We start from the raw sequence: 21,178 nt of genomic DNA on the forward strand, positions 1-21,178 counted from the left end.
AAAGGAATTTTTAAAATACTTACATTCCTCTTAGAGTGTGACTGGAAGTTGCGGTTGTTCTGAAATCAAACATCAAAGTCCTGTATCTTATAAATAGGTCAGCAAAGATAAGTAAAAAAAAGAAGCAACGTGTTTCTTTTGTGTGTTTGATATGTTCTTTTTTCACAATGTTGATAACTTTGCTGTTGCTCTGAGAAAATTACTGTGTTTTATTTGGCTACTGCAGTGGACAAAACTACATACGAGTATGTAACATATGATTTGGAGAACTAGTGCTGTCCCATGCCTTTGACTGTTGTTCTTTTTGCTTTCACAGGGAGTCTGGTCCTGAGAAGCAAGAGGAAAAAAATGTTGCTTCATCAGCACGGCTACTGAGGAGTCGATTCCAAAGACCAAAGCCAAATTTAAGAACAATAACTAGTAGAAAGGAAGTACTGGATGTAAATAAAGATGTATCACAGAAGCATAATAACAAAGAAGAAAGTTTGATGCAGTGTGATGGTGAATGTGGTAGCCTGCCTGACACAGATGTAAGGCTTTTCTTTTTCCCCCTTTTAGTTGGATTTCAGCTTTTGAGTTTATGGAACTGAAAGAAACATCTGATGATTTAAAAACAAAACAACACAGATTAATCTTTTCAGAAATAATCTTTTTTCTAAAGTTAGGATTTTGTATGTGAAAACTGCTGTACTTGAGCAACACGTGTGAGGAACACGTACAATCCATTCTGTATTTCCTGTTATATGTACAGATACCTTTTTGACTTGGATTTGCAGAGATGTTAGGGAAATAAAAGTGCTAATAAAAGATGGCAAAGAAGAAATCTAGATTTCAAGGTATTTTAAGAGACAAATACGTGTTCTTGGAAAGCCTGGGAGGTTACCAGTGAGCAATTAGATGAAGGTGGCCTAATTTGACAGGAAACACTTTGGGGAGTGATTAGCACAGAACTTTATGGACAACATAACATACCTTATTTTTGGTTTTATATCTTGACTTTTTCATTTGTGTTTTTTTTTTTTCTTCCAGAAAGCTGGAAAACCTGAAGTCCTGCAATCATTGGAATCCTTAGGAAAGGAAAAGTCATTTGGCCCTCTGGATGCTTCTGAGAGGCAAAGTTGTAAGTCCCCACAGACACTTTCAAGATCAGAGGATGGTGAATTGAAGTCTTACCTACCTGTAGAAAAAGATGGGACCTCAACTACTACTGTTGGGTAAGGGCGTAGCTAGTCAGTTTCATTCTTCATTTAAAACACAGGCATTTTAAAAGGAAATCATTGTGCTGATGGATTTCTAATTGGCAAATAAAGTCTAATAAAAATACTGAATGAGGTGTCAGCTCTCATAGTATCAACACTAGTTATATTAAAACTCCAGTTATTGGTATTCTAAGTATTAAATTAATGGGCATTAATTTTAGGATCATAGAATGGTTTGAGTTGGAATGGACCTTTCAGGATTGTCTTGTTCTAACTGCCCTGCCATTGGCAGAGTCATTGTCCACTAAATCAGGTTGCTCAAAGCCTCATCCAGTGTGGTATTTGAACACTTTTATGGATGGAGCATCCACAGCTTCTCTGGACAACCTGTTCCTGTATCTAACCACCATCATAGTAAAGAATTTTTTTAATATCTAATCTAAAGCTCCTCTCTTTTAGTTTAAAACTGTTAATACATGTTCTATCATTATAGACCTTGGTAAAGTCTTTCTCTGTTACAAGCCCCGCTTTAAATGATGAAAGATCTCCCAAGAATCTTTTACAGGCTGAACAGCCCTAGAAACAACCCTAGAACTGTCTTTCTCCATAGGAGAGGTGCTCCAGCCCTTTGATTCACCTTTGTGGCCTTCCATTAAGGGATTACTGACTCCAACAGGTCCATGTCTTTTGCTTTGGGTCCTAGAACTGGGTTCAGTGCTCCAGGTGGGGTCTCACTAGAGCTGTGCAGAGGGGGATAATCATCTTCCTCGACTTGCTGGCCATGCCTCTTAATGCAGCCCAGGATACAGTTGGTTTTCTCAGCTGCAAGTGCACATTGCTGGCTCGTATCCAATTTCTCATCCCCAGTTTCTTCTCCATGGGGCTGTTCTCAATCAATTCAGCCCTAACTCTGTACAGATAGTGAGGATTGCCCTGACCCAGGTGCAGAACCTTGGACTTGGCTTTGTTGAACTCCATGAGGTTTGCGTGGGCCCACTTTAGCATGTCCAGGTCCCTGTGGATGTCATCCCTATCCTTCTAGGGGATCAGCTGCACCACTCACCTGGTGTTGTCTGCAGACTTGCTGAGCGTACGCTCAATCCCACTGTCTGTGTCATTAACGAAGATATTAAGTGTTATTGCTCCCAGTATGATCTTTTAAGGGACAATGCTTGTTACTGGTTTCCATTTGGATATTAAGCTGTTGATGGCAGGTCTTTGGATACGTGCATCCAGCCAATCCATCTAATAGTCCATGCATCAAATCTTTATCTTTTGTGTTTAGAGGCAAGGGTGTTGGGGACTGTATCAAAGGCATTACAGATATCAAGGTAGATGACATCAGTTGCTCTTACTTTATTGTCCAGTGCAGTCACTCCATTGTAGAAGGCCACTAGGTAAGTGAGGCATAATTTGCCTTTTGTGAAGCCATGTTGACTGTCTTATCACTTCCCTGTATTCAACATGTCTTAACATAGCTTCCAGGAGGATCTGCCCAGTGATCCTACCAGGCATAAAGGTGAGGCTGACTGGTTGGTAGTTCCCAGTGTCTTCTTTCATACCTTTTTTTTTAATTATTATTTTTATTTTTTAAATGGATGTGATGTTTCCCTTTTTCCAGTCACTGGGGACTTAGTGCCATGACTTTTCAAATGTGATGAGGAGTGGCTTAGCCAGTTCATCTGGCATTTCCCTCAGGACCCTGGGATACATCTCATCTTATGTCCCATGGACATCCAGCTTCCTCAGGTGGTCTTGAACCAGATCTGTGATGGGTGGGACTTCATTCCCCCAGACCCTGGCTTAAGTTTCAGGGACTTGGGAGATGTGAAAAGAGTAGTTGTCATTGAAAACTGAGATAAAGTGGAGCACCTCAGCCTTTCCCATGTCAGATTGATTCCCAGGTTCATCAGAAGGGGTACGATTTCTATTGTGTTTCTTTTCTGACTGATGTCCCTATAAAAACCCCTTCTTACTGTTGTTCTCATCCCTTGCCAAGTTTAGCTCTAGCTGAGCTTCAGCTTACCTGATCTGATTCCTACATTCCTGGGCAGTATCCTAGTATTCTTTTCAGTGTGTTTGTCCCTACTTTCACTGTCTGCATTTCCTTCTTCCTAGGCAGTATCCCACTATTCTTACCATTCATGGTATTCATACCACAAGGTATGAAACCAACAGGATTTCAGTGATGGTGATCAGACTGTAGCTTTCCAGATGGACAGTATCTATCAGCTCCTGTTTGTCTCCCATGCTGTGTGCATCGGCATAGAGACACTTCAGATGAGTTGTCAACAGTCTCACCTTCCTGGTAAAATCTTTTTTTAGGCATTCATCCCTTCTCTTGTAGGTGCACTCTTTTACCTTACTGCTTGTGAGTATAGAGGAATTACAAGGCATTAATTCTTAATTCTGTTGTGGAAGAAATTAGGAGATGAATGGTTTGAAATTTGTGCTGAAACAAAGGTTTGTGTGCATAACTTACATTCAACAGAACTTTACGTTTATGTGATGTCTTTTAAAAACTAAGCTGTGTTCTGTATGTTAATTAACCTGTGTTTTTAATGACATGCTTTTGTATTAAGTTTCAGATTTTTTTTTTATTTCTATATGACTTATTGATAGAAAAAATACAGCTCAAGAAGAAAGTAGACAAACACTTCTTCAACCTGTCCAGTTTGTGAGGGCCCGATTCCAGAGGTACAGGCCAAAATTGGGAAGAGCTGGTGGAAAGAAGGAGTTACAGATATCAGAAGATAATGAAGGGCAGAACAAGTCTGAAGCAGACGAGTTGGAACTGCAAAAAGATGAGTCTACCAGTCCTGTGTCTGCCATGGTACGTCTGGGAAGAATAATTACTTTGCTTTCAAAAATGTGGCTCCAAGTTGCATGTTCTATCTTCTGAAGCTGTATTAAAACATTTAAGTTGCATTCTCTGAGGCAGAGAGACCATATGATAAGAAAGTAATTCCCCAAACCATCATATGCTGAGGTTTTGTAGGTACGAGATCAGTGAAGTCTACAACGTGTAGTATTAATGTCTTCTGAAAACTGAGATCTTACTTTGCTTAGACTACACGATAAAAAAAAAAAAAAAAAAAAAGGTTTATGCACATTTAGGTAAATAGAATAAAAGTATGTTCTATATAAAAATAGGTTTTTATTGCTCATTTCATCTTTTCTGTTTAGATTATTAAAATTTGTGTTGAGGAGTCCAGAAAGCATCAAGAGAAGGCAGAGTATAGCTATTTTTCTGTAAGAGTGAGTTAAGGTTTTATTAATTTTGTAAACTTCAGCTTCACCATTATAGTGCCTGACACTTCTCTACTTTACACAGGTAAATAGTCATATTTACATACACTGTGTGTCTCACAGACACTTTACAAGGCACTGTTAAAGGTACTGAAATCCTTGACAGCCAATATAGTATCAACTCTCTGTATTCATTTTGTGGGTTGCACATGAATCATGTCATGGCTGTCTCTTTGTAGACGCTACTTAAATCTCAAACGTAGCTAAGCTTTATAAGAGTGACTCATTTTTTTTTGGAGTGGTTGTAGCTCTTTTTATTCTTGAACCCATGCAGAGCTAGCTTGGAATGCTTGTGTGCTGTATTCCCAGAGCAGAGCATGAGCACACTGCCCCTCTTTCGGTGCCACAGTAGTATATCACTCCCAGCTGAGAGAGTTGCTTGTGGTTTGGATTGGTCTATTCTAGACCTTTGTGGCCTGTGAACCATGCATGTACATCTGCTTTGTCCTGCACAAATGCGCAGATTCATAGCTGGTCTGATGCTTTTCTATACTAATGAACCTGTCTCAGACCTGGAGAGATGATGGATGTGTTTGAGCAGTTTCTTTGTGGAACCAGTGTGGCAAATACAGAATTAAAACTAACGAACCCTTCAGAAACTGAGGTTATGTTGTGGTATGTTGGATGTGTCTGTATCGTATGTGAGAGCATCTAAATTTCAAAGGTTTTTCCATTTGCAAAAGTATTTTTTTTCCCTCATGCCTTGTATAATAGAGTTGATTGAATGCTAAATAGAAGAGTGCTACCCACTTGTTTGAGTGCTGTTGATAGTGTTTACGAGCCTAACTGTAGGTAGCCCAGGACTGAAAAGAGCTATGTTCCCACTTGCCTAGAAATTGCATTACGTGCTCAGGAAGATTACTCCCTATAAACATAGCATGATTTCTTTTTTTTTTTTTTTTTTTTGATTCAAACTGGGAAATTAATGCAGAGATGTACATGTAGTTAGTATTTTTATAAATGCACTTCTGTTTTAAAACCTTGTTTGATTCTCCTTTTTTCTTTGTGCTATGTTGCATAATGTTTTTATTTTTACTGCAAATCGAAGGGTGAAAATGAAGCTGTATTGCATCAAGCAAATGTATTGAGCAATGAGGAACAGACACTGAAAGAAGCGCCTCAGGTGCCGTGTATTTCTGAAAACATACTGCATGAACAAAGCAGGTGAGATTAGAGTTTAGCAAAAATCATATGTGAAAAGTTTTTATTTGTTGCATAATAAGACACTTTTGCAAGAGTCAATTCTTTTGTTCATTTTGAGCTGACTTTCTGTGATGCTTAGGTTTCAATGCCTACAGGCAGCTTTGTCCCATGTTTTCAGAGTACTCTTTTTAATTAAAATGAACTACTTGTCATTGGTTATCTGGCAAGTACTTGATCTTGTGGCTCTTTTGATGAAGCTTTTCTTTTACTGGGTTTGTATTCCATGTACAGTGGTCATACACATAACAGATAAATTTTGGAAAATATTATATTTGTCTTTTATTGATCCCAATGTGCTGTCCTATTTTACTGTCATTCTTGATAAATTATGGGTTTAAGCATGTGTTAGCATGTAGAATCTTTGTTGGTATGCTTAGCAACACAAATTTCTTGGTATTGAAAATGTATTGATAAGTCTTGTTACTCCTCCTTACATGTTAACCAGAACCAAAAATGAGAAATTTGCTTGACAAAATATTTTCTTGATTTTAAGTAGGATACAATGTATTAGAATTTCTAATACTTTTGTGTTGATTCAAAACTTAATGAGTGCAAAAATGCTATTTTCCCTCCCCAACCAAAGTCAAGCAATGCTATTTATTTTCTAAAAAAATTTGTTTAAATACACTAGTGCTGAACAATCCACTTCCCAAGAAGGCAAGCTGGGTGCTCTGAAATCAGCACAGCTCATAAGGAATCGATTTCAGAGGGCCAGACCAAACCTAGGAAGAACATACAGTGAAAGAGAATCTCCAGTGGCACACAATCTTGCTGCTCCAATTGAGGAAGAAGCAAATAAAGGAAAAAATCTTCCTGTAGCAGAAGACTCTGAGGAAACTCTTTCCTTAAAAGTGAGAATTCTGTCCAGATATTTCTTACTATACTTTCTGATGCTTGTCTTTGCACCAGCTGTTTTTGAGGCATCTGAATAAGCTGTTCTAAACCTATAAATTAATTTTGGACCGGTGAGAATTACATTCTTGTTTCATACTTGTGCTGTTACAAGAGGTTTTTTTTTTAAAATTATGTATTAATGCCACATAATATGTGGGCTTCTGTTACCAAATTTAAAGACCTGTCCTGCTTGTCCTTTAAACTTTGAACATTCAGTCATGTACATTGTAAATGTTTACCTGTAGCACATGCTCCTTTTGCTGGGTTTCTTCTGATCCCCTTGGTGGTTGCTTATGAAAGACTATTGATTCTAGTATATGTTTTATTAAATATCTCCTTTAAACAAACAAGGAGCAGTGATGTATGCCATAAACTGTTTGCTTAAAAACTTTCAAAATTTTGTCTCAAATTGTCTGGATCATAACTTGCAATGCTTTATTTTACAGTTGATCTATTTTGTATTAATATATATATATTTTTTTCCAATTTTAAGGATGACATGGAAAGACTGTTGTTTGTGGGTAATTTGGCCAAGGATGACAGTCTAGACATGAATCCAAAAACTCTGTGGTCAGAAACACTCTATTCCCCTAAAAAATCACCGAATTGCCACAGCAAGGGAGAGCAACATCTAATTACACATCCTATAGGGAACATTCAAGATTCCACCAAAAGGTAAAAATCCCTGTTGACAAAATAAAATGTTCTTTAAAAAGCTGGTGTGTTTTTCCACTCGTTTCCATTCAACACTTGAATTTTTGAAGTGCAGGCTCTGAGCTGTTAGTTCTTAGATGCTATAAGCTGTGAAGGTCACTAGGTGGCATTCTTACGTGATTTAAGAGTTTTTAGCAGATTTGTTCTCAAGGCAATTTTCCTTATAAGAAGGTATTTCACAAGTGGGAGTTTGAGCAAGTAGAGTTTCTGTCTCAATTTCTTACTAATACCCTCTTAGGTGCAGTGCAGTACACATGTGGATCCTTGAAGACTGCAGCGCAACTTGCCCTTACTTACAAATGAGAACATTGATGGGCTTGTTGTCTTCGATGTATTCTTAGTCTCTTCAATTTTTTTTTTTTTTCAGGCAGAGAAATTCATGCAATTATGCGCAGTGACATGATCCTTTAGGAGGGATGCTTTTTATGTATGTGGCATAGAAAGCAGATAGTGCCATTCACAAACATTCATTTAACAATTGAGTTACATCTTTTGCTCACTATTTACTGATATGGAGCAACCTTGCCTGAGTTCATTTTTCTATTCTCTGAAATCATATCCCACAGTCTTTATGCAAGTGTTCACAAGACAAGGGATTTGTTTGTCTTTTTTGCTTCTGTGATGGGGGGAATTTTGCAGAATCACAGAATGGCTGAGCTTGGCAGGAACCTCTGGAGGCAGTGTGGTCCAACCTCCCAGCTCAAACAGGGCCACATGGAGCAGGTGGCCCGGGACCATGTCCAGATGGCTTTTAAAGATCCAAATCCAAAAGGAGGGAGACTCTACAGCATCTCCAGGCAGCCTGTGCCAGTGCTCAGGCACCCTCACAGTACGGAAGTGTTCCCTGATGTTCAGAGGGAAACTCCTGCGTTTCAGTTTGTCCCGTTTGTCTCTTGTTCTATGACTAGACACCACTGAAAGGAGACTGATTCTTGTCATCTTTGTGGCCATTTGCTGGGGTCTTTCCAGTAAGTCTATGTCTCTCTTGCACTGCAAAGCTCAGAACTGAACCCAGCACTCCAGCTGTGGCATCAACAGTGCTGAGTGAGGGAAAGATCACCTCCCTCCAGCTGATGGCAATATGTCACCTAATGCAGCCAAAGATGCCATGGGCCTTTGCAGGAAGAGCACATCACTGGCTCTTGCTCAACTTAGTGATCACCAGAACCCCCAGGTCCTTCCCTGCCAAGCTACTTTCCAGCTGGGTGGGACCCCAGCCTGTACTGGCTGTTGTTCCTCCCTAGGTGGAGCTTTCCTTTACTGACCTTCATGTGAATCCTGTCAGCCCACTTCTGCAGTGTGTTGAGGTCTGTCTGGATGGCAGCATGACCCTTTGATATATCAGGCACTCCTCCCAGTTTTGTGTCATCTGCAGTTTCGCTGAGGGTAGGCTCTTCTGCATCATTCAGAGATGATAAGCTGGGCTGGACCCTCTGTTGACCCCTGAGATCCAGTCTTAGTTACTGGCCTCCCCTGAAACTGTGCCACTGATCACTGCTTGCAGGGCCCAGCCATTCAGCCAGTTTTCAGGGCATCTCCTCGTCTGCTCATCCAGCCCATAACTTACCAGTCTTTTTATGAGGATATTAGGGAAGAAGTATTGGAAGCCTTGCTGAAGTCATGGTAGACAATATCGTCTGCTTATCATAGAAGGTTGTCAGGTTGGTCAAGCATGACTTCCCTGCTGTGAATCCATGCTAAATTCTCCAAGTCAGCTTCTTGTCATTCATATGTCCATAAATGTTTTCCAGAATTAGTTACATCACTTCGCCAGGAACTGAGGTGAGGCAGACCAGCTGGTAGTTCCCTGGATCTAAAAAGGATCCCCTTTTCTACCTTGCTTAAAAGTATGTTTAAAAGCTCAAGGTTTCTGTCTTACTGATTTGAATGTGCTTGAAGAGATGTGAGAATTTTATCCTATTTAAAAGCAGTAGTACCTTGAGCACTGGAATTCATGCAGATAGCGTTCCTATAGTTGGTTGATGTGGGGAGCCTATGGTAGTATAGCTGAAACTTTACCTAACATCTTAATGATGTTTCCTTCCTGAAAGGTTTTTCTAAAAATAAACAGAAAGGTCCACTACTGCAGAAAAGCAAGTTATATAATTTTTTCATTGTTTTTTATTCCCTTAGTCAAATCGAAATAAGTAAATAAAAATGCAGAATACTTAAATTCATTTCTGGCTGTATGTTCTAAATATTTGATAATGACACAATATCATAGAATGTGTTTTATAATGCATGAGAACTAACAGTTGAAAAATATTTTTGTAGGTCTAGTGTTAATTTAAGTTCTGGAGAAGAAAGTAAACAGTGTGATACAAAACCTTTGCATGAAGCAAGGGAACCACTCACGAACCCACAGCCAAACCTAATGAGAGTTCAGAGAAAAAGAGGTCATCCTGAAGAAAGTAGAAGAGATGAGAACAATGTCAAGATAAGAAATTCAGAAGAGTATTTATTGTTAGAAAAAACAGATGTATCAATGGTAAGTACTGATCGTGAGAGTTTTGAACCAGTTTATACCTCAGCTCTTGTATTCTTAGAACTCATAGATGACAGGAATCCAGTATATGTCTATGAAAGGTTAAAGGAGATACTTTCGGTTTTGTAATTCACCATTGGAAATGATGCTGAATTAATGGACTTAAAATCTAAAAGCTGTGGAACTATTGTCTTAAGTTTTGCAGTTTATATGCAGAAGTTTGCCTTATCATAAATAGTTACTAATGCTGTTGTGAATAAATTTAATGTTTGTTATTCTTTGAGCAATATATTTTAAGGCAACTTTCTAATATCAAATGCTACCTAAAATCCATATTTTTATAGTAGCATGGATCAACTTTTTAAGTTGATACATAGGTGAACGACATATTCAGACTTTGTTCTATTTGAATTCTCTCTAGTCCTGAGCTAGCCCAGATTGTTTCCTTTTCTGTTACAAGTTGCAGTAAGTGAATCAAGTTTATCTGGTGATTCTTGTTTTTGGGACAGATCACTAAAATCTCTCATTTATTTTAGCCAAGTACCCATAATTGATGGAACTATGCTTACTAATGTGTTTTAAAAAATTACGCATTTTGAGCAGAATTGTGTACTGTTTTCAAGTGACAGTTGTATTCCATCCCAAGTAGCTGTTTTTGTGAGAATAGATACATGTAGAAACTTTGTGAAAGGAAACACTGTAAGTGAGCAAAGTTCTGGGTTTCTTGAAACTACAGTTCCTACAGAGGAAAAAGAGCCTTGATGTAATTCTGCTTAATAGAATATTGCTTAGGGTATATTTCTGTGTGTGATTGAATAACACTTAAACTCCATTCTGCAATAGTTTTTTCTTCCCAGTTGGTTCCCAGGGCAGACAAAATAACTTTTCCTTCCCTCATGTTGTTCTCTAAAATAAATAAGTAGTTTCAGAAAACGTAAAGTAATTCATCTTTCCAGTTGAAGTTTTGCTGCTTGTGATAAGATGAGCATGGACTTGGTATGTTATTTAGTACCAGTGGGAAATTCAGGCATCATAGATAACACTATCTAATGACAATTCTACTTTAAGCAATGAAGAAAAAAAAGACATCCTAAACTATCAGGTTACAGCTGAGCATAGGTTCAAGAACTTCAACCTTTGTTTATTAAATTTTCTGTTACCAAAACCAGTTTAAAAATATGTGGCAATTAATATGATAGCGATTGTCTCTTCTGTTCAGCAGAGCTCTAGTAACATAGTGGAAGCAGCATCCTTCCCAGAGGCTACAGGAAAACATGATTTTATAGACTCTATTGAAGAAGCATCCTGTAAAAGAATCAGGCAGAATAGTAGATTCCAGTCTCCAGAGGTGTCATCAGAGAGTGAGAACCAAGTAGAAAAAGATGACTTTCAACCTTCTACATCTCAGCAAAAAAATTCAGACGATCTTACAAGGTAAAACAGCTGATTTCAGCTTGTAATCTAAACTGATTTTTTTTTTTTTGGCTTTAGACCTTGATTAGTAGCCATAGTTTTGAAGTGTGTGAGAGAGAAAATGAGGAGGTGAGGAAGATAGGGGGAAGAGGGAACACGTGCAGGATATCAGTACTTCTGTTTTCCATCTGAATCATGTCAGATGCCTTTTTACCCTGTCTGCACACTCATTAAATGAACATAGCCAGCACATCCACCAACCTACTCCAGGGTCTACCTTGATCTCAACAGAAATTCCTGATTTTAAAAGAGGATGACCCATCCTAGGGGAAAAGGGACCATGGGATTTGCTGAAGGAAAAACCACTGGAAGTTCCATTTGCTAGTATTTTGTTTCCTTTCCCCACCAGCTGACAATAGAAGCTGTTCTGGGGCAGGGGGGAATTTGGAATTACTTTTGGTTCCTAAAGTGGTCACATCCATCATTTTGAGGATGGAAACAGTAACTAGCTGATGCAAAGGATTACTGTCTAAGAATTAAGAACAGATAATTAGTTATCATCTAACAGTTTTACTTTCTAGGCATTAGATAACTAAAATTTCAGTTTAGGTTTCCTAGTGCAGTATTAGCAACAGAGAACTAGAAATGTTCTTATGATTTAAAAAGCACACAACTTCCAAGTCGCTGAAAATGAAATTAATATATCTGTTTCTAATGAAAGAATTGTGTATCTTGTAAACTTCATTATGCAACTTTTCAGCACTCTGAAACTGTGATCCTTTTCTATTAATTGAGCTTGTTTTTATTTAAGGTGCTTTTTGGGGGGAGGGGAACAGGAGGGGAGAAGTCTTAGACTTCATTATTTTTTAAACATGCTCTTGTTCTGTGCTCTAGAAGGCAGTCTAGGAGGTCATTGAAACAGACAGCACTACCAAAGCATGGCTTGGAGCGACGAACTGCTTCATCTCTTGCTTCTGAATGTGATGCTGATTGCTGTGAGAAGGGGAATCAAAGACAAGAAGTTAAGCAGAGTGTTACTAGAGGCAAAAGTACGAAAACTGCTCATAGGAAGAAACCTGGAAAGGAACACAGAAGTTCAAAGATAACCTTAGTGACTCTACGGGCTTCTCAAGAGGAGGAAGAGGAGGAGACAGATGACTTTGAGCCTGATGATGAGGATGAATGTTTTGCACCAGAGGAAGTAAACAAAGCTCCAGTGTTTGTTCCTGTTGGTCTTCGATCTCCTGAACCTGTTCCCGTTCAGATAGAGGAAACCATGGAGGAGGTATGATGTAGCTGTGTTCTGTGTATGTACATTTGTATTGATTGTTCAAACAGAAGCCTTTATTCTAATACCTGCTACTACTTGGTGGTGGTTTTATCCCAATTTAGTTTACTTCATTAAGAATAGTTTTGACAGTGGCAGGGATGTTTGGTTGACACAGGTATTTGGTTTTAAATGAATTACGAATTAGTGTAATTTTATTATTTTTGCCTATCTCATGTTTTCTTGCCTTTTTGCAAATCTGTTTATCCAACCAGTTCCATTCATCCTTCAGGTCATCATTACTGCTTCTTTTCTTTCACTCCAATTCTCACTTTTCCTTCCTACTACTAATCTTCTTCCTCTCTTCTGTTGAAATCCTGCTTTTTTGCATCCTGAATTAATCACGTTATTTCTTGCTCAGGGTGAAACAGCAAGAGAGTTTAAAGCTCAGTCAAAACACTATGGGAAACTCTAGAATAATAATGGAGAGCAAAGGTGTTTCAGGGAAAGTTTTATGGTATCAAAGATTTCCATTTCAATGATGTGGAATATATTAGGTTTGAGAATAGTCATCAAGTTACCTGGTTTAACACACAGATGTCTTGAATACTTGGATATGATTAGATACCTGAAGACTCAGCTGTTTGCAGATTTAAATAGTTCAGTGGAAAATAGTAAAAGTGGAAGCTTTGCAAACTATGTAGATTAAGCAGTGATTTTCATAAGAATTTCTCTGCCAGTACCGTAACCTCTCGGCCAAATTTCAAGTTCTTGTTTCTGAAACTGTGAAATGTGTGAGGTTCTCAGTATAAGTACAGTGCCAGAGACGAGAAAAAAAAATACAGGTAAAATGATATGTGTGTGTGTACATGTATATTCCCCAATCTTACATTAGAAAATATTACATAGAAAAAAGGTAGAACTGATTTTTTTTCCCTGAACACTTAAAACCTGAAGAAGTAAGAAAACCAATAAAACCCATTTGATTTTTGAGAAGTATCTCACTAGATGTTCAATATCAGCTAAGTCTATACGTTATATAAAAGAACAAAGGCATTTGATGGATTTTCTTTTGGGGCTGATGAACTGAAATGTTTATCAAATTATTTTTACAGCTGGATATATCTGTGAATATCCCAGATGTGCAGGTGGCTACAGATGTAGAAACTCTCTCTCATATAACTGTCCAGCCAGTGATCCAGAGGGAGGAAAAAGCAAACACCTCACCAACTGTAAGAACGTCTCGTTTAATTTCATTGTAGATACAAAGCTATGTGGCTACCACCATAGAATCATGTCATAGAATCATAGAATGGCTCGGGTTGGAAGGGACCTCAAAGATAATCTATTTTCAAACTGTTGGCTGTAGGCAGGGATGCCAACCACTGGATCAGGTTCCCCAGGGCCTCATCCAACCTAGTCTTTAACACCTTCACGGATGGGGCATCCACAGCCTCCCTGGGCAACCTGTTCCAGTGCCTCACCACCCTCTGTGTGAAGAATTTCCTCCTAGACTCTAATCTAAATCTCCCTTCTTTTAATTTAAAAACATTCCCCCTTGTCCTGTCATTATCTGCCTCCATCTTTTTAAGTTCCCTTCACATACTGAAAAGTTGGAGTGAGGTCACCCTGGAGCCTTCTCTTCTGTAGGCTGAACAGCCTCAACTCTCTCAATCTTCCATCATAGGAGAGGAGCTCTAGCCCCTGGGTCATCTTTGTGGCCCTACTCTGAATACGCTTTAACAGGTCCGCATCCTTCTTGTGCTGGGGGCCCCAGACCTGGATGCTGTACTCTAAGTGAGGCCTCACAAGGGCAGAGTAGCAGGGGACAGTCACCTCCCTTGACCTGCTGATAATGGAAAACTGTAAAATATTATCAGTATTTAAAATACAATTTTAAAGCCAGGGTAACCTTTGGGCAGAGAATTAACGATTATATTAGATTACAATTGCAGACTCATTTTATATCTTTTCTCTTTATATCTATTATCTTTATATCTTTATTTATATCTTTGATGTGTTTTTTCTTTTTTATTTAAGGAAGCAACCATAAACGAAAATCCAGAAGTGGACAAAGGTAGATATGAAATGAATTTGTTCATGTCTTCCCCATTGCTACTAATAAGCAGTTATTATTGCAGGAAGTTCATTTATTGTAGGAAAAATGCTCATGAAATGCTGCATGCTTGGATATTTTGGAGGAGACTTAAACAATTTGCTTTCTTACTGTTCTTTATCAAGTAGATAAACCAAGCACTGCAAACTTCTGTTTCTCAGGGTCAGAATGCTAATTTTTTGTGTCCCATGTATGCTTTCCATGCTGCAGTTAGCTGTACGTGGGAGAAGAGGAAACTTTAGAAATGCTTACTTACAACTTAACCTGGTGTGTGACCAAGTGATAAAAAATTAGGTAGATTCATAGGTTTGTCATCACTATGGTCTCTGACTTTAATATCCTAGACTGTTAAGCTAGTATAGTGAAAGAGTGTCGTGGTTTAACCCGGCTGGCAGCTAAATACCACGCAGCCGTTCGCTCACCCTCCCCCCTCCCTCTCTGGGACGGGGGAGAGAAATGGAAAGTGAAGCCCGTGAGTTGAGATAAAGACAGTTTAATAAGACAGGAAAATAATAATAACAAAATAATAATAACAATAATAACAATAATGTTACAATGGTGATAATAGGAAAGTAATAATAATATGTACAAACAAGTGATGCACAATGCAATTGCTCACCACCCGCTGACCGATGCCCAGCCTAACCCCGAGCAGTCCGGCCCCCTCCCCCCGGCTAGCCACCCCTATATATTGTTTAGCATGACGTCAGATGGTATGGAATACCCCTTTGGCTAGTTTGGGTCACCTGTCCTGGGTCTGTCCCCTCCCAGCTCTTACTGCACCCCCAGCCTGCCTGTTGGCAGGACAGAGCGAAAGGCTGAGATGTCCTTGGCTTGGTATAAGCACTGCTCTGCAACAATTAAAACATCGGGGTGTTATCAGCACTCTTCTCATCCTAAGCCAAAACACAGCATTCCACCAGCTACTAGGAAGAAAATTAATTCTGTTCTAACTGAAACCAGGACAAAGAGTAACCACAGCCTTCCAGAAGAAAATATTCTTTCCATGTGAGATATGTTGCTCTTACAGATCTATTGTTTTTTAGAATAGATTTCACTTTGAAATTTAAATACATTGTCAGTCTTTCTGAAGAGAAATTAAAATTTAATGGGTTGCCATCATAGTTGAATAAGGGAAAGTCTGCTATGCTCCTTTGATTTACTTCAGTACAATTGTTTTGGAGGATGGAAATGGTTTGTTTTATACGACCGGTTAGTTATAGCTGAAGGGATGTATTCTGGGTAGAGATTAGGAAACAGGGATTTAAACTGAGATATGGATTAATGCTACAGGTTATTTTACAGGCTATATTACAGGTTATATTTTTACAGCTTATATTACAGGATTTATGCAATTAAACTGGTTCCTCTTTCTTTTCCATTTATGGTGGGTGGGTTGACCAGGGTTGGCTGTGAAATGCACACCAAGCCACTTTGTCAATCTTCCTCCTCAACTGAACAGTGGGAGAAAATGGAAAAGCATATGGGTTGAGATATAGACAGGGAGATCACTTACCAGAACAGACTCAACTTAGGAAAAAATAATTTATTTTATTGCCATCAAAAGTGGATGTGGGTGGTTAGAAGTAGAGAAAAAGACTAAAACACATCATCCTGGCACACCCCGCCATCCTACCCTTCCCCAGGCTCAGCATCAGTCCTTCGCTCCTGACTTGCCACTCCCTACCCTACCTGGGAGGAGGTGACAGGGGTTGTGGTCAGTTCTTAACACTTTGCCCCTGCTACACCTTCCTCCTCACACATTTCCTCTGGTATGGGGCCCTTCCCATTGGTTACAGTCCTTCAGGAACAGCTACTAATACAGGATCCAGGATAAGCCTGTTCTACTATGTCCTCCATGGGCTATATAGTTCCTTCAGGGAATACTGAATTTAGTGGGAATTGCCATCTGTCAGTGAGTATCTTGAGCCATAAATGGCAACAATTTAAAAATGCATTCTGCGATGTATTGATGATAGTGTCAAATGTTTTTTTGAACACAGGTAAGTATAATATAAATATACTTGTGACTTTTAACCTGTGTGTGAACAACTTTGCAGGAATTAATGATGGAAGCACTGAAGCTGCCATGACTTTACTTGCAATGGGTGATCCAATGTTCCAGTTAAAAACAAGCACTGAAGGTATGATCTGATTTGAGACAAAGCCTTCCTTGTGCTTTCTGGGTCCGTGCTTCTTCCCCATGCTGCTGCATAGCAAGCATTCAGGAGTCTTTTATGCATTTTGTTCTGTTGAATTGTAACACGTGTAGTGAGACTAAGCAATGCAGCTTGGCTGGAAAAAGCAAGGCACCTTACTGGATACTACGAACTGCATCACTGTGCTAGAAAGATGTTTCGAGAGCTGTTTAAAGAAGGACATGCTTGAATTAATCTATGTTGGTCACATAAATTGAACAAAAGAGAGGATCCAAGCTTAAATGAGCATAGGTATCAGAGATCTTTCCAGGCCTTTAAATTGGAACATAGCTTCCCAAGTAGCTGTAACCTGAAATTACGTTTTCAGTCTAGTTTTTGGTAGACTTTTACACAGAATTTATTGTCAGCTTTCATTGGTTGAATATTAATTTCTGTCTTTTAAGTTATGCTCTTCTATTTTGTTTATTGTTCTAACCAGAATGGACACAGATGTTACCAACTCAAGATGAATTGAACTTGTCCAGTAGCCTTGTGACCCACGATTACTCTGAGCAAAATAGGACTTCTGATCAGTACTTAGTTTCTTCAGCCTCTTACACCAAGAATTTGGTCCTTTGTGACGATGGAAGCAACATTAATGTAGAGGATCAAAGCACTGATGCAGGAGCAGGTGTTGAAGAATATTGTGAGAAAAATGCTATCAGGTTCAATTAGTACCTTAATTAATATTTTTATTTTTTGATTAAATTACTTTAGGAAGAGATCCTATAGCACTGCTTATGTTTGTGATATAATATGGGAAATGCCTCTTGCATTTCTCTTATGATTTTTGAGATGTTGATATGTGATTTGGAGACTGTAGAACTTTTTCTTAGCTTCTGAAATTATGGTTATGTTGAGGAGGGAAGAATGTGAGAACTTCATTGGTATGGATTGCTGCTAATTACCAAGCCCATTTTCCCAAAGTACTTTATGGCTAATTAGCCCAAGGCAAATTGCTTATGTGTCAGTGCTGCTCTGTACTCTACATTTAGAGCAAATGAATGTCAAGGAACTATTTGATCTTTTATCATCATGTCTTCTAGTTTTGTTAAAATTTTTGCAAACGTTGAAATAGCTTGATGGAACAGCTTTTCAGAAAAATCTGGTAGTGAACATGTTCCTTTATTTGGAAGACTGTAACTTGTTGACTGCTTGAACACACTATCAGATTATACAATTCTGAAAAAATTATAATCAGAGATTTTGATTTCAAATTAGGTGGTTCTTTCACTATATTATTAGCCAGAACTTAATTTCATACGATCAGTGTTATATTGCTGATGGTCTCACATTTTTTCCATATTTCATCTGTTTCTGTAGATAGAGAACATACTAGTTTGTAGTAAACTTGTGTGCTCCAATTCCCAGTGTAGATGATCTTTATTTTTTTGTTGTTCTGCCAAATAGCCTTCGTGCCTTCACTGACAGTTATAGTCTGTATTTCATCTGTTCATTTTCTCATCTACTACACCTCTCCTATCTCTTCTCTGTGCAATGATCTTTGCTGAAAACACTGATTTTATCACATAGTTCTTGATTTTTGACAGCTAGCAATGTTGATGGCATTTCTTTTTACCTGTAGTAATAGCCCTCTGCCGATGGTGAATCAGAGACTGAGAAGAGGCAGACTCCTGAAGCCTCAGCCAAACCTTGGAGTATTGAGGTCTAATGAAAACATACTTCAGGAGCCACTTAATACAAATGTAGTTGTGGAACAGCTGGACCAAGTTCAAAGTGGTAAGCCCGTTTCTTATCCTAGGGTTTTGAAATAGTTTCTTCTAATGGATTCATGTCTGTAAAACAAAACTAGGCTGAAGGTATTTTTCACTTCTGCTCACATTCACAGATTGTGGATCACTGCTTTAACAACAGACAAGTTTATGATATGGTTTTATACAACACCAAATAAAATGAAATCTCAGTAGCAATTACTCGTCTGGCAATGACAGAAATACTGTACAGTACATTGTACTTTTTTTTCCTGTTGTTACTGTCTTTCCCTTCCACTAAAGGCAGAAGGGGAGATATACAGAATAGTTTCTATATTCTTCAAGCAATTACAGAAAAATGGTGGTCTGTAGGGTGTTCAAATTTTTAATTATATTCATACCACTGGCAAAAAAGAAACCACAAAATACTAAGGCAAGTTGAATCATGTGTATATATATCATTTACATTAATGGTAACCCGTGTATACAGACCAGCAAAATTTTTACTATGGTTTTTGCATAACTTGTGTGTGTATACACTTTATGTACACACTAAAAGAATAGATTTTATAGTGCAATTATATGCATATGTCAGTATTTTTAATAGACAAAAGTTTATATGTAAAAATAATATACAAGAAACTACACAATTTTTCTGTGTATGTATATATATACACATGAATAAGTGTAAATATACATATATACAAGTGCATGTATAAATATTTATAAAATAATATTTATATATCTTAGAGTCTACAGAGCTGAGAAGTACTGCAGAAATGCAGGGGGTGGAACTAGAACTGCTCAGACCAACTGCAAGTGATCCTTCAATTCTTCATAATTTTGCAACTAGTATGGAACTTGTCAAACAAGTGAACAAAACAGAGAGGTAGGAAGAAATCATCAGTTAGTATTTGATTTCATTTCTAGAGTCTTATAAAATAAGCAGTTTTGTAATACATCTGTGATGGAAATTATATGCTTACAGATAATGCACAGAAGCTTAGTTTGTCATTTTACTTCTAAGGCTTTTCTATATTGTCTTGCAACTTCTGGAGGTAAAACGTTAATTTGTGTTCGCTGTTTCAGTATTTGGTAATTACTTTGCTAATTAATTGTCTCCCAGAAAACTGTGTCTGAAAGGAAATGTTAAGCAGCTGATCAATTTGGAAATGTTAATAAGCTTGTAAGACTACATGCTTGGTCATGCCTTTAGTAGTAAAGTTTCAATTAGTGGTGTTGGGCTTTTTGCTGAAGAACTTTATGTAGACTTATTTAAAGATTATGCGTTTTCTGTAGTAGAAGTATGTAATTTTCAAACAGGTGCTCTGTTTCTCTGTATGTAAGCTTCACATTAAATGCATAATTATGCAGAATTCAGCCTTGGTTTCTAACTAACTAGGTATGTATCTTACAGAACAGAGAAGGAGATGAGAGATGATTGTAGGACTTCAGGGAATTTATCACCAATATATAAGAAATCTCACCTTGGACTAGAGGATTATCTGAATCAAAGTTCTGTGGATGGACTTACCATGCAAAATCCTTGTCCTGCTGAGCACAGCGTCTGTACAATCAACTTTGCTCAGGTAAATAATTTAATTACAGTCTGGAAGTGCCCCTTTTCTCAAACTCTAGAAGAAGAGGTTTCCAGTACAAATGTCTTCACCCATTTTACAGACCTGGTAGGTCAGCTGGTGAATGAAACCCCTCTTTATTTTTTTTCATGGGGATAATCAAAGTTAATCATTCAGGCAAACCCCGTCTTTGCAAGCCTCAGTTTTTAGGGTTTCAGCAATAAGTGATAAATTTTAGAAAAATTTTGAGGATTTTTGAAAAAGAGTTTTGATGGAAGAAGTTACCTAAGACTCCTGTATTCATTCACTCTGGCCTCTTGCTGTTACTTTTTTTTTTTTTTTAATTAAAACTATGTTCTGCTGGACTCACTACATTTTCATTGTCCCCTTCATTTGCTTTGCTTAAAACAAGTTTTGTGTAAATTGACCCCCATCCTTCGTTCTACTCTTTTCCATTTATTTCGAAACATAACTTTTACATTTTCTATTTGACCGCAGTAATGTATGTATTCCACATCCATTGCTTTGCAGTGGTTTGTGTATCCCAATTCTAGCATATTTGTGCTAGAGAAATATCATATTTCTTCATGAGAGAGATTCATTGTCAGTTCACTCAAGGTTTCTAGTGTTGCTCGGTACCAGTGTTCATGTACTTAAAGTGGAATAGCTGATGGGTAGTAGCTTGTTTCCACAGTGCAATCTGTAGATGTATCAAGACCCATCTAAGGTTAGAACAGGGTACAAAGACTTAGCTTATATTGGACTGGCAGAGAGTGTGAGAGGAGGCAGCTTGTAGTAGAGTATTCCTGTTCTTAGCAAAGGTGCATGCTATAAAAGACGAAGTGTAGGTATGTTGCAGAGCTTAGTGAATGTCTTTGGCACACAGTGGTTTTGTAGTGGTTGGGGGAATTCATGTTCTTAGTGCCACTGAGCAATTTGTTGTGTGAGTCATCAGTGACAGTTGTGCTGTAGGAAGTATAAATTTATTTCAACAAACTATCAATACAGTGAGCTGCATATGAATTATATATTGCCCAAGTGTTTCTTGTCCTTGACAGGCTAGTATCCTTCACCCTAGATTAGCTAGAAAT

At 38.1% G+C, this 21,178-nt stretch overlaps 1 protein-coding gene across 10 annotated transcripts in view; it reads left to right on the forward strand.

The window, feature by feature from the left end:
- BDP1 (BDP1 general transcription factor IIIB subunit) overlaps positions 1 to 21,178 on the forward strand; it is a 57,890-nt gene that overhangs the window by 25,018 nt on the left and 11,694 nt on the right. For 5 of the 10 annotated variants that reach the window (XM_082783639.1, XM_082783645.1, XM_082783643.1 and 2 more), the window contains exons 20-35: positions 317 to 530; positions 1,030 to 1,214; positions 3,822 to 4,032; positions 5,557 to 5,672; positions 6,340 to 6,562; positions 7,099 to 7,280; positions 9,594 to 9,807; positions 11,024 to 11,238; positions 12,112 to 12,502; positions 13,600 to 13,716; positions 14,525 to 14,561; positions 16,661 to 16,744; positions 17,238 to 17,463; positions 18,384 to 18,538; positions 19,261 to 19,399; positions 19,928 to 20,099. In XM_082783639.1, coding sequence (XP_082639765.1) covers positions 317 to 530; positions 1,030 to 1,214; positions 3,822 to 4,032; positions 5,557 to 5,672; positions 6,340 to 6,562; positions 7,099 to 7,280; positions 9,594 to 9,807; positions 11,024 to 11,238; positions 12,112 to 12,502; positions 13,600 to 13,716; positions 14,525 to 14,561; positions 16,661 to 16,744; positions 17,238 to 17,463; positions 18,384 to 18,538; positions 19,261 to 19,399; positions 19,928 to 20,099 — 2,881 coding nt within the window. The remainder of the gene's footprint in view (positions 1 to 316; positions 531 to 1,029; positions 1,215 to 3,821; positions 4,033 to 5,556; positions 5,673 to 6,339; positions 6,563 to 7,098; positions 7,281 to 9,593; positions 9,808 to 11,023; positions 11,239 to 12,111; positions 12,503 to 13,599; positions 13,717 to 14,524; positions 14,562 to 16,660; positions 16,745 to 17,237; positions 17,464 to 18,383; positions 18,539 to 19,260; positions 19,400 to 19,927; positions 20,100 to 21,178) is intronic. The other 5 variants (XM_082783644.1, XM_082783646.1, XM_082783642.1 and 2 more) reach the window with 5 other exon arrangements.

The sequence above is a fragment of the Aythya marila genome (genome assembly GCF_965140915.1).
Source record: "Aythya marila genome assembly, chromosome: Z".
NCBI lineage: Eukaryota > Metazoa > Chordata > Aves > Anseriformes > Anatidae > Aythya > Aythya marila.